This window comes from Arachis stenosperma, chromosome 6 (genome assembly GCF_014773155.1).
Source record: "Arachis stenosperma cultivar V10309 chromosome 6, arast.V10309.gnm1.PFL2, whole genome shotgun sequence".
Taxonomy (NCBI): domain Eukaryota; kingdom Viridiplantae; phylum Streptophyta; class Magnoliopsida; order Fabales; family Fabaceae; genus Arachis; species Arachis stenosperma.
This window is the reverse complement of record NC_080382.1, coordinates 3841732-3856509: the sequence shown is the minus strand read 5'-3', so window position 1 is coordinate 3856509 and position 14778 is coordinate 3841732. Positions and strand designations below refer to the sequence as shown.

General features: G+C 33.1%; 2 protein-coding genes across 3 annotated transcripts; one reads left to right on the top strand and one right to left on the bottom strand.

Annotated features, from left to right (window-relative positions):
* Positions 1-1039: 1039 nt before the first annotated feature.
* On the top strand, positions 1040-4550 carry LOC130933060 (uncharacterized). 2 transcript variants are annotated; one of them, XM_057862561.1, is made up of 9 exons: positions 1040-1243; positions 1519-1793; positions 2232-2605; positions 2754-3003; positions 3117-3282; positions 3352-3454; positions 3587-3715; positions 3830-4045; positions 4144-4550. In XM_057862561.1, the coding sequence occupies exons 2-9, from the start codon at positions 1550-1552 to the stop codon at positions 4423-4425; spliced, it is 1764 nt and encodes a 587-aa protein (XP_057718544.1). In that variant the 5' UTR covers positions 1040-1243; positions 1519-1549; the 3' UTR covers positions 4426-4550. The 2 variants fall into 2 exon arrangements, with proteins under 2 accessions (XP_057718544.1, XP_057718543.1); XM_057862560.1 differs by lacking the exon at positions 1040-1243 and having other exon boundaries at positions 1268-1793.
* Positions 4551-4620: 70 nt separating this feature from the next.
* On the bottom strand, positions 4621-8594 carry LOC130933059 (uncharacterized). Its single transcript, XM_057862559.1, has 3 exons — positions 8441-8594; positions 5922-7998; positions 4621-5412 (listed from the first exon to the last, which is right to left on the bottom strand). The coding sequence occupies exons 2-3, from the start codon at positions 7584-7586 to the stop codon at positions 5023-5025; spliced, it is 2055 nt and encodes a 684-aa protein (XP_057718542.1). The 5' UTR covers positions 7587-7998; positions 8441-8594; the 3' UTR covers positions 4621-5022.
* Between the last annotated feature and the right edge of the window lie 6184 nt (positions 8595-14778).

Here is a 14778-nt window from a genome sequence, read left to right as displayed (position 1 = left end):
ATCGGATTTTGGATCTATTTTTTATAACCAATCCAATCTAATCCAAATCGCACAATGTACTATAATATTATTATTTTATTATTATATTTATAATTATACTTATAACATGTTCAATTTGTTATACATTTTTCTATTATTCATGTATTATTATTATTTAATAAATATTTTATGTTCAAAATGTTATTTATTTATTTATTTTAACTAACCTATAATTTTATTTTTATTGTTATGTTATCGTTGGCTTTTGTTGGTTATTTAAAATTTGATGTTGAGACTTGTTATATGTATTTAATTTTTTTATTTAAAAAATCGCAAATCCAAACCGCTTGTAATCGGATCGGATCGGATCGTATTTCCAAAAAAATTCATCCAATTCAAACCGCACCTCACATAAATTAAACGTTCGGATTGAATGACTTTTTTTCTTAAAACAGAACCAAACCACACCGCGAATACCCCTAATTAATATAGTGTTTGGAGTAGTAAGGACTAGGAGTACTATAATTGATAATTTTCAGTTCAACATCCAAAGCCAGCATCCAAGTATCCAACCCCCTTTTAAATGAATTTTATTATAAGTCAGAATAAAAATATTTAATTAGAAAGAGAATAAATAACCATAATTGAAAAGCAAAAAGAAGAAAGGAAAAGTGTATCACAGCCAAGAGGCTCTCCAAAAAGAGAACAACTCTATATTCGTTTTGTTTTAACTAATCACAATTAGAGCTCACATAATCTTCAAAAAGAGAAAGTCAACATAGCATGCATGGAAAGTTTGTGTGTGGTTCCATTCCTTCTGTCCATATCCAAAAACCACCATAACAATTAGATGAATGACTGTTGTAATTAATAATAAGATTAAAGAAAAAAAAGGATTAATTAATTGGAGGCTTAGCTTTTGGTTGAGCTGAGGGAGGTTCATCTAGAAATGTGAGAGGGGACCAGCCATACATAGCAACAAAGCATAGAGCCATAGATTGAGTGAGTGATAATAATCAGAATATATAAACCAAGTGGCAACTTCACCAGCTGCCACCAAATCTAACCTTCTTTCTTTCTTTATTTCTTTATTTCCATTGGAGATTGGTGTTACTAACTCTTACTATTAATAATAATATTAAAAGCACAAGAAAGAAAGGGTGTGCAGGTAAAAATCAGGCTCCACAGACACTGTTTCTCTAAAAAGTTGTTGCCACTCACATTCTTATCTTGTTTCACGGATTGTGTTTTTGTTTTTTTCATGGTACGTCACCTTCTTCCTCTTCTTCCCCTCAAAACTTTGCTTGCTTATGCCGTATTATAAAAATATTCTCCTCTTCTTGGGTGATTAATTATTTAGTGATTATTAGACATTGTTCTTTAATCTTTACACTTAAAGAAGAAAACTATGCATGTGAATTCTATTTCCTTATTCCTAGCTCCATCCAAAAATAGCGGGGATGCTTTTCTTGCTCCATCAACATCATTGACCTCTTTAGTCTTTCCCTCTCTTCATAGACTTTTTTTCTGCCTTTGAAGCTTCTTGAAGGAGCCTAATTGCCAGAAAACCATGGAGGCAGTGAATCAGAAATCTCTTGAGAGAGCGGTTTCAATGAGAGCCTTGCAAATGGGAAACTCATTTCCATGTATGGTTTGTGTTGTTGGATTCCTCTTTGGAGTGTGCCTTGCCTCTTTCATCTTGGCTGCTCTTACTTCCACTGGAACCTTTCAGCTTGGCATTGGTCGCTTCTCATTCTCAATGCTTAATTTAACATTCCATTCTGACTCTCTTTCTCACTCTAATAATACCATAAGTAAGTCAATCTTCTTCTACTTTTGATTATCTTTATTTCTATGTTTCTGTTTCTGTTTCTACCATTTGATGATGGTTCTTAATTGAAGTGGAACATGACAAATTCAGTACACTTTGTTAATCTTGTTGAAAAAGGAACAACAATTATTGGCTAAATTTAAAGCAAAGAATACTGGATTCTTCAATTGATGATTAGATGAATGAATGAATAAATTCTAAGGCTTGTACCTGAAGCAACTTGAAATCATACCAACACTTTCTTTAGGCTACTCTATCCGAATATGGCACATTATTTTGCATTGCATAATCAATCAATATTAAATTTTCTTGGGACATTCTTGCAGTTATCAATTTGGATATGATCAATTTTATAGGGGTATTAGATTATATTAATGTCAAATGTCATAATTTATTTTTTCTCTTATGGTGACAAGAACAGACTGCAATGTTAATGCTAAGGGAACACAGAGGCTAACAGATTTCCAGAGCAGAAAAGATAAAGAAAATGAGGATAGTGTCTCTATGCTTTATTCAGGGTGGAGTTGTGTGTTAACTAAATCTGAAAGTGAGGCAAATGAGTGCTTGCACAAACTTGGAATCAGTAGGTCCATTTTGCCTTATGCCCCACATTTGGAAGACTGCAAAGCCAGGACACAGCTATTCGAACGTCTCGATAAGCGAACAGGAAATGAGAACTTCCCTCAATGGACAAGTTGGAAAGGATTTTTGGACATGCACCATGTTGCTACAACCAGTGACCAGACTCAAAATTTCAGGCATCAAGCTGTAACTAAGGGTGCTTATCCACCTTGGGTATGTCTTTTTAGTATTTGTGCCATATGGTTAGATTTCTTCGGGATAAGGTCGAATCGCGTAAGCTAGACTCACCAATTATAATGTCAACTACTTGCCAGTTCAAACTTCAAATCTAAACCATTTTCTTATTATAAGCTTTTGGCAGATTGCAGGATCTGATGAAGAAAATTACCCATTGACTAGGAAAGTGCAACGTGACATATGGATCCATCAGCATCCCTTAAACTGCAGCAATCCGGATGTCAAGTTCCTTGTAGCTGACTGGGAAAAATTACCAGGATTCGGCATTGGTGCTCAGTTTGCTGGAATGAGTGGACTCCTTGCTATTGCAATCAATGAAGGCAGAGTTCTTGTAACTAAATATTACAATAGAGCTGACCATGGTGGCTGCAAAGGTATAATTAAAAAGACCAATACAGTTGCTTGCTTCATCTCTTCTGATATTAGGTTCAATTCAGTTTTAACAACTTTTGCATACAATCATTGTGAACATAAAATGTGTATGCAGGGTCTTCCCGGTCTAGTTGGAGTTGTTACTTCTTTCCAGAAGCCTCCCTAGAGTGTCGTCAACGAGCATTAGAACTAATGAAAAGCGAAGATGCTTGGAGTAAAGGAATTTTGACTGCAAAAGAAAATTACACATCAAAGCATATATGGGCAGGGCCAACTCCTAGGTAAGTTCCAACTACAACTGCAGTTATACATTAATGATTACTTAAAGAATTTTAGTTTTTATGGTGCAGAATATGGGGTGAACCGTGGAAGTATCTGCAACCAACAACTGATATAAATGGCAGCTTGATTACTTCACATAGAAAGATGGATATGCGGTGGTGGAGGGCACAGGTAGGGTACTCATAAGAAATGCATAAAAGAGTTATGTCCACATTTTCCCAATTTTCTTCAGTGATCAGTTTCCCTCTTATTTTGTGTGACTGCTTCATGAAGTCATGTTGATGCCACAAATATTGTTTCCAGGCTGTGCGTTACTTAATGAGGTTCCCAACTGAGTACACATGCAGCCTATTGAATGAAGCTCGACATGCTGCATTCGGAAAATTAGCTGCGAAAATGGTGCATGAAGGTCTTGCTGGAGACTGGACAAAGGTTAACTTACTAAAATACTTTTTGGGACATAAAAGACTGACTTAGAGAAGAATATAGATGACCATGAAAATTGCTTTTGATTTTGTTATAATTTTGCTTCTGGTGGTATTTTAGGGAAGTAATAATAAGCCAAGATCTGAAATTGATGAATATGTGTGGTCCAATCACAAGCCATGGGTTCCTAGGCCTCTTCTAAGCATGCATGTAAGGATGGGAGACAAAGCATGTGAAATGAAAGTGGTTGAATTTGAAGAATACATGCATCTTGCTGATAGGATTAGGAGGCACTTCCCAAACCTCAACAACATTTGGCTCTCCACTGAGATGCAGGTACTAGTACTACTACTACTACTACACGTGTACTTAATTTTTCAATTGTTGTTCTTGTTAAAAGTGTCTGACATTACTAAGAACCTAACTTGATTCAGGAAGTCATTGACAAAACCAAAGAATATTCTCATTGGAACTTTCACTATACAAAGGTAAGACGCCAAGACAGGATGAATGTGTCAATGGCTGAGTATGAAGCCAGCCTTGGGAGGGAGACCAGCACCAATTACCCACTGGTTAATTTCCTCATGGCTGCTGACTCTGATTTCTTCATTGGAGCATTGGGTTCTTCATGGTGCTTCCTCATAGATGGTATGAGAAATACTGGGGGGAAGGTAATGGCTGGCTATTTGAGCGTTAACAAAGACAGATTTTGGTAGAATAATTCTACCTCTTGTAAATTAATATATAGTTATTAAGTCTTTTATTTTTGGTGATATGACATGGATTCTTTGTAGTATGTGTCAAAAATAGTTCGTGGAAATAAGATTAAAGTTCTTTACTATTTCCGGTTTATGATGTTTCCTTTTCAAAAGAAGATTCAAATTCTTGATGACAGACAGAACAACAAACAATGAAGAGAATGCCACTCTCAAAAGTGTAATCTAGATAATCATTGACATAGGTGTAGATACAAATATTGGTGACTAATGAAAATTAGAATGAAGCCACGCGATTGAAGGAGGAGTATAAACTCTTCCTCTTCAATTTTCACTTCACATGACAATACAACAATTTCTAGAAGAAAAAGCTTTCTTCGCCAAACTTGAGAAGAAATAAAAAAATAAAGGCACATTTTTCTTAGCTAGTAACAAACAATTGGTTGCCCAAGAAATCTCTAGTAGAATATTCTTGGAGAAACAATCCAATGCAGAATGAGAAAGTCAGCTGTGGCTGTTTGCACAAAAAAAGACTCTTTGTGCAACAATTATGAAAGTGGAAATATACCCAGAGACCGTGAATCCATGTTGTTACTATTATTCTTCAAGGTCTTCAGTTCCTTGATGCAAAGCACCACCCTCACTGCCTCTTGCTGCTGTCTGCTTCTTATTTTTCTTACTTCTGGCTTTCTTAGCCTTCATTCTGCGTTTCTTCTCATTGGCATCCACCCATTTGTAGTCCGAAGGTATGTTGAAAGGGTCAACTTCATCTTTGTATCTGTGACTATCGGAGTCGCTGGACTGCCCTCCGCGACTTCCTTTCATCCATGAAATCCACGATGTTGAACCCTCCGGTTCCTTGGATTTCGCATCCTGGAAATGTGCTGGGCTGGAGAGTGGAGTTGAAAACTCCTCTGCTGGCTGAAGCTCCTCAAACTTTGTAAAGGTGACGAGAACCCGAATGGTAGGGACTATTGGGATAGCAACCTGAGTGGCACCAGAGATTATTATCGTTAAAAAACAGAAGCCTTTGTATAACAACACTGACAATGACAAACCAATTAACCATCAGGTTAAGACCCAGACAGGCAGAAATCAGGCACTCCACTCGCATTTTAGTAACTTATGTTTAGTATAGTATAGCTTGAAATCTAAATCAAATTAGCAAATGAAATCCATGAAGTGAGAAGTCAAAACATGGCCAGAACTACTTGTCAAGCAATTAATCAAAACGAAACGAAAAAATGAAAGGGGCAAACCGCTCCAATTCATTGTTTTACTCAGACTATGATAGATAACACTAACAGCAGTATCATGTCATGTCATGCACAAATACCAGTACAAGAATAACCAAACAATAGAAACAGAGTCAAGTCACATGAATTTCCTCAATATTCTGAAGCTTTAAGTTGCCAACTCCAAAAATAATGCAATGTACAGAAAAATGATGCCTAAAAGATTAAAAACCTATAGTTATTATGGTAAAATATGATTACCTTGACGGGAAAAGTTCCAAGAGGAAGCTTAGTTGTCAAAAGCTCCCTCAGTCTTCTAACAGCCTTAACCTTATTTGCTAAGATGTCAAGTAGAGGCAAAAGCTCATCCGTTTTCAAAGGGAAATCTGGTGTTAACCACAAGACAGGTCTTAAACCTTTTTTATACTCACTCTCATTCTTAGACTCGGTGGCTGTTCCTTTCTTCTTCTTCTTCTTATTGCTTTTGTCTTTTCCCTTCCTAGTGTCTCCATTATCTTCCTTCAAGTCAGATGCTGACTTTTGCTGATCACTTGACTTCTGGTTGCTACCTTCTGAGCCAAACTTCGAAACTTTCTTCAAAGTTTTTGACTCCTCAGGATCATCACTGCTACTCTTGATGTTTTTCTTGTTCCAACCAAACCAACTCTTCTTCTCTTTAACCACACCATTGGCTTCAGGATTCTCAAAGGTAGCTGCTGAGCCATTTTCTTGACTGTCTCCATGTTCCTCATCATCACACACCATATCAGGATTCCCCATACGTAGTGCAGAATCCAGTTGCATTCTTTCCTCAGCAGTCAATACATCATCATACTCATCATTGTTTTCCCCATTTATCATACTTTCTCCATCCTCCACAGCAAAAAGCTCTTCGTCTGACATAGCACCTGGCACCCGTCTTGATTTCACACTAACCATCACATGAAGCATGTCATAAACTTTTGCCTTCCAGTTCCCAACCATCTCAGTCTTCTCTTGGCGCCTCCAATTTAAATGGGGAATAAGCTCAGCCTGCGTAACATCAATACCCGGCCTATACATATTTGTCTGAGACATCAAGGAAACTTCATGAGCAACTTCAGCTTCGGTTGGTTGTGTACCAGCACCTTCCAAAGCATTTGTTATTTCCTTTTCTTTATGAGAAAGAGCAATCAAAGAACCAGGTGGCAGAGTTACATTACCATCCTCAGAAGCATATCCATCTCCAAGAAACAAAAATGTCTGGTCTGATCGTTGGATGCGTAAACCGTCAAAACCAGCAAGTGTCATATCAGCACGAAGATTAGAACCACGCTTCCAGATGCGATATGTGTCTGAAGGAGCTATGCGTCCAATAAAAGGAATGACAGAGCTCTCAAAATGGAAAGTTATCTCCATATAAAAGTCACGTATGCGAGCTGCCGAAGCAATGATGCGGGGAAGTCTACGACACCATTTAGCCCAAGCCAGAGGTTGATAATGCCGCGCAATAATCATGGCAATTGCTTCCTCCCTGGTGCACACTGCTTCTTGGAGAGCACTCCAACCATTCTCATTCTGAAGACTCCAATCTGCGCCTGCAGCCATCAATATCTCAGCAGAGATTGGATCTCTGAGACGTACTGCAAGGTGAAGAGGGGTCTCCCTGCCAGGAACATCACGTCGATCAATAACTGCAGAGACCTCATCCGCTCGAAGCTCAGCGGCAAGAGATTCAGCCTCTGTATTCACCTCACCAGCCTTGGCAAGCCTAGGCAGGGTGGAAACAATGCGCTGTAAGGCAACATGGTCGCGCCTGGCAACAGCCAAGTGGGCAGGACTATGTGCATATTTAGCTAAATCTTCCACTGATTTGTCCCCTATCTCTCTCTTTTCTCTCCTAGCCCCTCCTATACTACCATCATGAACAATTCCATTTGTTTCCATGGTTGGTCAATCTTGTGTTACGATGCAGAATTGCCACAGGCCTCACTCACACCATTGCTTTGCTTTTACGATTCACAAACAGTAAGCAATTGCCATGGTTTAAATTGACTAGGGAAGACCACCAAAACGGGGTAACTTGTGCCTACTTGAATAGTAGTATAAATTTGTTGCTCTCCCCTGCCACGATGAAGCTCCACTATTAAATTGGCAGGGACTACTTGAACTGGGCAAAATTTTTTTGAAGAAAGAACAACAATAAATATAATATTTTGGGGAACTGTGCTTTGCTTCAAATTCCTTCACCATTCCTGATTCTCCCCCCAAAATTCGAACTCGAACTCCCAAGTACAAGCGTGCAAGGGGGTGATCTTGCGGTCCATGGAAAAGGAGCTCCAATCAAATCAAATTAAATCTGCAAAAAAAAAAAAAAAAAAAAAACTGAGTCGAGAACCACCGAACAGTAACAGTAACAAACAAGGATTTATGCATAGTATAAGCTAAGATCAATTCCACCCACTCCGCGGTTCTTAGCAGCACCCCTCCAATTGTAACCGCAACGAGTAACATGGGGTAAAAAAATATATATAATTTTAAATAAATAAATAAATTATAGAGCAGGTTGATGAAGTTGAAAGCAACAAATTTGAGAAATTGACAGGGGGGAGTTGGGAAGATAGAGAGTAAACCTAGAAAATTTGGTAGCATTTGGGAGGGTAAAGTTAAAGTGTCTGCATCAATGGAAGAGGAAGAAGTGAAAGATCCGTGAATGATTAGTGTCTTTTAGTTTGCATGAATTTCCGAATGAGTTTTCAGCAAACAAGAATCCAAGAGAAAAAAAAAAAAGTACTACGTACCTGACTCTGAATTATCACAGCAAAATTGAGAGAGAAACAGAGCGATCTAGTTCAGTGTGAATGATTGTAGTAGCTCCCGCTTCAGCTTCTTAGGGTTGTTCCTCTTCCTTCAACTTCGAACTTCAAAGTTCCCCAAATTGTTTGAAAAAAAAAAAGAAAAAAGAAAAAGAAAAGAAGAGGAAAGAAAAGGTGATCGGACGGTGGATATGAAAGAGGAAGATGGGATCTGACGGTGAGGATTGGATGGACCATTAAATGGTGAAAAGGGACAACACAACTCAAAAGGAAAGAGAGGGGGACTCCCGCTGGACTCGCCTCCTATATTTTCTCTGACAAGGGTCTTCTTAAAAGTTAAAACTGTAATCTAGGAGAGTTATTTAAAAACTTATTAATTAATTAATTAATTAATTAACATTATATTAATTAATTAACTAATATAATGCAATATACTACTGTTATGCCATTAATTTAAAAGTTTTACACTCAAATTTTAGAAATAGTAAAACAACTTTTATATTACCATTAGTCATTGTAATAATGTGGTGGTGGTTGTTGTGCGTTGCATTTGCAGTAGTGAAGAAACGGGATTAAATGATTAAATATAATTCCTTGTTTTTTATTTAGAGAGTAATAATCCCATTTACTTTTATGCCTTGCCATGTTCGGTGGAACTAACTCAATTTAGTTTACTTTGTTGATGAGTTAGTTACTTTGAAGAGGATCCCCCTGCAAGATTACTTTTCTCATGGCTCTTGATTGTAGCTCCAGCAAGGGTAAATCATTCATGCTTTCTTCCTCTCCTTTTTTTTTTAGTAAAATGGTAAATAAATTTTTTAGAATTTATATTTTGAATAAATTAATTTTAAAAAAAAGTACTAGTAAATTTTTTATGATAATAAATGTGAATAATCTATGTTCAAATTAAATTTTTTTACATTGATTATGGGAGTTAATATGATAGTAATATATCTATATTTGCTATTGTAAAAAACTCCATTCATATTTTTTTTAATTCTAATATGTCTAAAGTGTAGATCTTTAAAAACTTATTTGTTATTTTACTTTTTTTTTGTTCAAGCTCTCTTTTTAGTAACATCTGCTTTAGTTTGAATAATTATATAAAAAATAAAAACTTTTAACATAAGTTTAAAGTTACTTTAATTTTGTAATTATAATAAAATAAAAAAACGATATCTAAACTTTAAAAAATGTTGTTTATACTTTGTAGTATTTACAAATAGGAAAGTTTAGGAACTAACACTTTTACTAAATTTTAACCAACATTTAACCAGTAAAAAAAATAAGTAGTCTCATACTATTAGATGTAATCTCACATCATTAAAAACATCAATAATAATTAATTGATGGTTACAAATTACAAAATCTGATGGCCTCCTAACATTCCTCTAAAATAGGCTTCCATTATTTTATTCACTTCTTAATAATTAAGAAGAAAAAGTGAAAAACTGTGTCCCTCAAAATTGTTTTAGGACTAACTTTTTAATTAAAACAAGTGAATATAATGAGAAATAAATGGTCGAGTTAACTAGTATCAAAGAGATTAACAAATTGCAGTAACTTAAAGCGATAATTACATGCATACCTAGCATGATTTCGTTTCTAGTTACTGGCTTCACAAGAGTTCATCATGAACCATCATTGTTTACGTACGCGTACGCTGAAATACTTGTTATTGATTGCAATGAAACTTCAAATGAAAAACTTTCTTATGTGCAAGAATTTCGCTTGAGAATATATAGCAAATATTCCAATGCTATTTGTGAGAGACTAATTATAACCCTATAACTAACTCTTTAAAGCAGGGCAAACAAATAAGGCAGAATTATAATAATTGTGGGAGAATACTCGAAAGAGATTAACGTCAAGTTAGACGAAAATTTTCAAATTTTCCAATAAAATTGTAGATGCGAAATTATTAGTAAGGGTCAGTCTTTGTTCTTTTGATTTGATAAAATTAACGATGAATTATTAGTCCTTTGGAGGCATAAGTATTTTATAGCAATGTGTTTTTTTTATTAATAAAGTGATAAATAAATCTCGGAAAATTTAAGTACATTTTGGATAAATTAATACTTAAAAAAATATTAATAAAATTTGTTAGAAAGACAGATGTAAATATATTATTTTTAAATTAGTCCTTTATAATTAAAATAAAAAATTTTAATTTAAATTAATTTATTCACGTTTGTTAATCTAGAGAATTTTATTTAGAATAAAATTAAAATATCTAACAAGAAGCTAAGATGTGTTTGTCTTTGTCCTTCACTTTGCAGTCGAATTTCCAAGTTGTGGCGGTTTAGACGAAGTCTTAGTATGCCGTGGGGTTTCCTAAGCACTCTACAAGGAACAAGCTTTGTCATGCGTTGATATTTTCTCCATTATATGAGTTCTATCTTACATTTAAATACCATTTGATCATAAACTTTGTTAATTGCAAAAACATACTACCATGCATAATGCATTATTTGGTAATTAACCCAATCTCGTTATATACTTGAAGGATAAATTACTAATTGATTATATCTTTACATTAGCACTGTTAAAATGGTGAGGGCTTATATTCACAGGGCTATTTATTTAATTTTGGTTAACTAGGATATGAGTTTAATTAGGAAATTAATTTTTTTAATATCAATTAATTTTTTGTAATTATTTTAGTATTTTAAATTTTAAATTCTAAATTTTATACCTAAATTTTAATTCTAAATATTACACCCTTCAAAAAATTAAGAGTTAAAAAAAATAATTTTACAATAAAAAAGTTGATTAATTAAAAGTTCGATTATATTATGGAGATAATAGTCAAAATTATCTTATTTAACTTAATATATATAACATCTATAATTATATACTTATTATATTTATATAAAATATTACTCAATTGTTCTAACAGTAATTAGAATACAAAATAAAATAAGTGATAATTAAGGAATGCAAAATAATATATCGTTGAATATTTTTTAAAATAAAAGAGTTCAATTTACTAAAATAGAACAAGAAAAAAAGAACAATAAAAAAACATAAAAGTGATAAAATTAAGGATTTAGTTAATATGTGTCTTTAAAACATATAATAAACTTACTACTAGTAAAAGATTTTAAATATTTTCATTTAATGAATACAAAATAAATATGTTAAAAATTTAAATTTATTATATTTTCAATGAAAATTTTCTCTTAAAACACGTAATAGATAAATCTTAAAACTAAAAATGTAAAACATATTGGTCACTTTTGGATTATCTCTCCCATTATCATCAACAAGTATTAAAATTGATAATTGTTCACTCCTGCATTATCTCTACTATTATCATCAACAAATATATATTAAAATTGATAATACTTCGCTTGTAATTTTTAATCGATGTAACAACGACTTTCATAAATATTTGTTTTAAAAGATCATTTGATTTCTTTTTAATCAAACACTTAAAATAACAGAAAAAATAAATCTATTAACCATTTTTTGCGGTCTTCCTTTAAACTACTTTACGTTAGTCTTTTATTAATTTTTTATAATTATTAAAAATATATTTCATTCCTAAAAACCAGGATTAAATTTTAGACAAGAAAGCTAAAAAAGTGAAGTTTAATTTTTTTTTATAACCGTTAAATTTTATTAAAGGCTTTTGTGAGTTTGTCAGCTTTGTGGACCATACTAGGGGTGCCATATCCCATATGCGTTTATATTAGTGAGTTTATGATAAAATTTAGAAGACATTCTGGTCTTGTGTTTGTCCTATTTTTGCTTGAGACTCACATGCAATGCATCGTAAGTTGTTCTTGGTCCCCGTTGCTGTTGTGGGCCTAATTAAGCTCACTAATAAAACTTTGTTTAGCCTCTTTTAATGTTTTCTTGGCCTTCTTTTTCTTATTTACTGCCTTGAATCTCTCGCTCTAGCAAGTAGCAACTATAGTATAGACAATGGAAATGGAAACAACTCAAGATCTTAGGACTTAGGAGTGCTTGCTTTCACTAGTCCCCCCCTTAATTTGTCCACAATATTCTTTGTTATTTCTTTTTGTACAATGTCACTGTCACATTGTAGGATCTATCGGACATGTTACAAGTTACAACTTATAATTCTGTTAATTAAGACTGCGTTTGTTTATAGAGATAGGACACTGAGACAAGAACGCAGAGACATAAAATTATGTTTGACAGAGGAGATATGGATAGAGACAATATGTCCAGAGATACTAAATTAGTGTATTTTGTGTCCATCTAGACACGGAAACACTAACAATGACAACTTTTTTTTTATTATTCTTGTTAATTTTTCATAATTATATTTTTTATTATTATATTTTTCATTTCAAATTTTTTTGAATAAAAAAATGAGAATAAATTAAATTTTTATACTTTGTTCTAGTTTATCATCAAACAAAATACAAAAATATAAAATTTTGTATCTCTATCCATCAGTGTCTTATTATATCTTATTCTCAATCTTGTCCTGTCTTATTCTTGAAAACAAGCGCATCCTAAGGTACACAGAGGCAAAGGCAGAGCTTAATACTAGAAACTATATATGAAGTGACAATAAAAACATCAATGTGTAATTTGGGGTCACTGAACCAACAAATTTAGTGTGTTTTGATTAGACTTCTACCGAGATTCAAAATCAATATTTTGGTCAAAAGGTGATGGTTGTAGTTCCTGCATGTTCCAGGCAGAGACTCATGCAGTAGACCTGTTTGTATATTCTTGAAAAGTCTTTTGCGCATGCAGAAATTTTCTGTGTGTTCTTGAACCTTTTTTAACAGATTTTGAAGACTCTATGGGGGTGTTATATAATTTTATCAGTACTCTTATACATAAGGGGTCCAGTAGCTGTGTTAATGAAGAAAAATGACAAGACTTGCTATTACTCTACTTCAAATCTTTGATTGACACAAGAAAATACCCCTTTTTAAGGGTAAAGTTGTTGAGGATGATAAGGATGACGTGTACAAGGATAAAATAGGGAAAATTTGACTGTTTATTGATTTACAAAAGGTTAATAATAGAGATAGAATTAAAATTTATTTTAAATAATAAAAATAAAATTAAATCAGATTAACCGTAAGTTATATTTTTTAAATTTTAGAGTAAATACTCAATTTGATCTTTGTCTATTTTCATGAAGAATAAGGTAATTTTTGTCTAAAAAAATGAACACTTCAGACTTCAACCTTTTTATTTTAAGACAATACGATCTCTCTATTAAAAAACGTTAAATAGTAATAAAAATTAATTTTGTGAGAGTTTTATTTGTAATTTGTGAAAATTTTAAACTTTCACAAACTATTAATAATTTTGTTTTTGAAAAATTCTTTTACTAATAGTAGGTAAGTGGAGAAAGATTATTGATGAAAATGATGTCATAAGAAAAAAAAATAATTGTGGTATGAAAACTAAAAAAAAAAACATCGAATAAGGAATAAAAAAGAAAATATTAATGTTGATGATATTGGTATTAGTGATGATGACGATAAAGGAGATAACAATGATGATAAAATATGATTACACAATAGATATATAGAAGTAGAAGTGATAATAATGAAGATGAAGAAGATGGTGGTCAGGGGCCGAGTTAGAAATTTTTTTAGAAGCGGCGAACATAAAAAATATAAGTTAAGAAGAGAGAAAAATTAATAATTAAAAGATAGTTAAACTAAAAAATTGGAAACTTAGGAGAAGCCACTAATGGTGGTAATAACTAATAAATAATGGCCTATGGTCATAGTTGATCATATTGTTAAAAAAATTTTGGGGAAGGGGAGGTTAAACCTCCACAAAATACAAAATAAAACCTTCCATAAAATATATGTAAGATTTCTACAAGAGTAATTATCGCAAACTTTTTAATAGAGAAATCGTATTGTTCAAAATAAAAAGGTTTATGATTAAAATGTTTTTTTAATAGAAATTGCTTTATCCTTCATAAAAAATGGACAAAGATCGAGTTAAGTGTTTATTCTAAATTTTATTAAAAAAAAAAGTGAAATTTATTTACACTAAATAATAATAGATTTTCATGTTTTGCTTGCTTACTAACTACTTCTATCTTCTATTTAGCCTCAACATAAGTAGAAGAAAATGGGTTTGCTCTAATTAGGAAGAAATTTTAAGAAACATACTACCAATCAGTATTATTATATGATATTTTATTATGTATATAACAACAACAACAAAGCATTGTCTTATTAGGTGGAGTCGACTACATGAATCAAACGGCGGCACAGCGCTATTGAGCTATGTCATGTATTATGTTTACAAAGAGATCATTTACATGTAGATCTCGTTTGACCACCTCATGGATTGTCTTCTTAGGT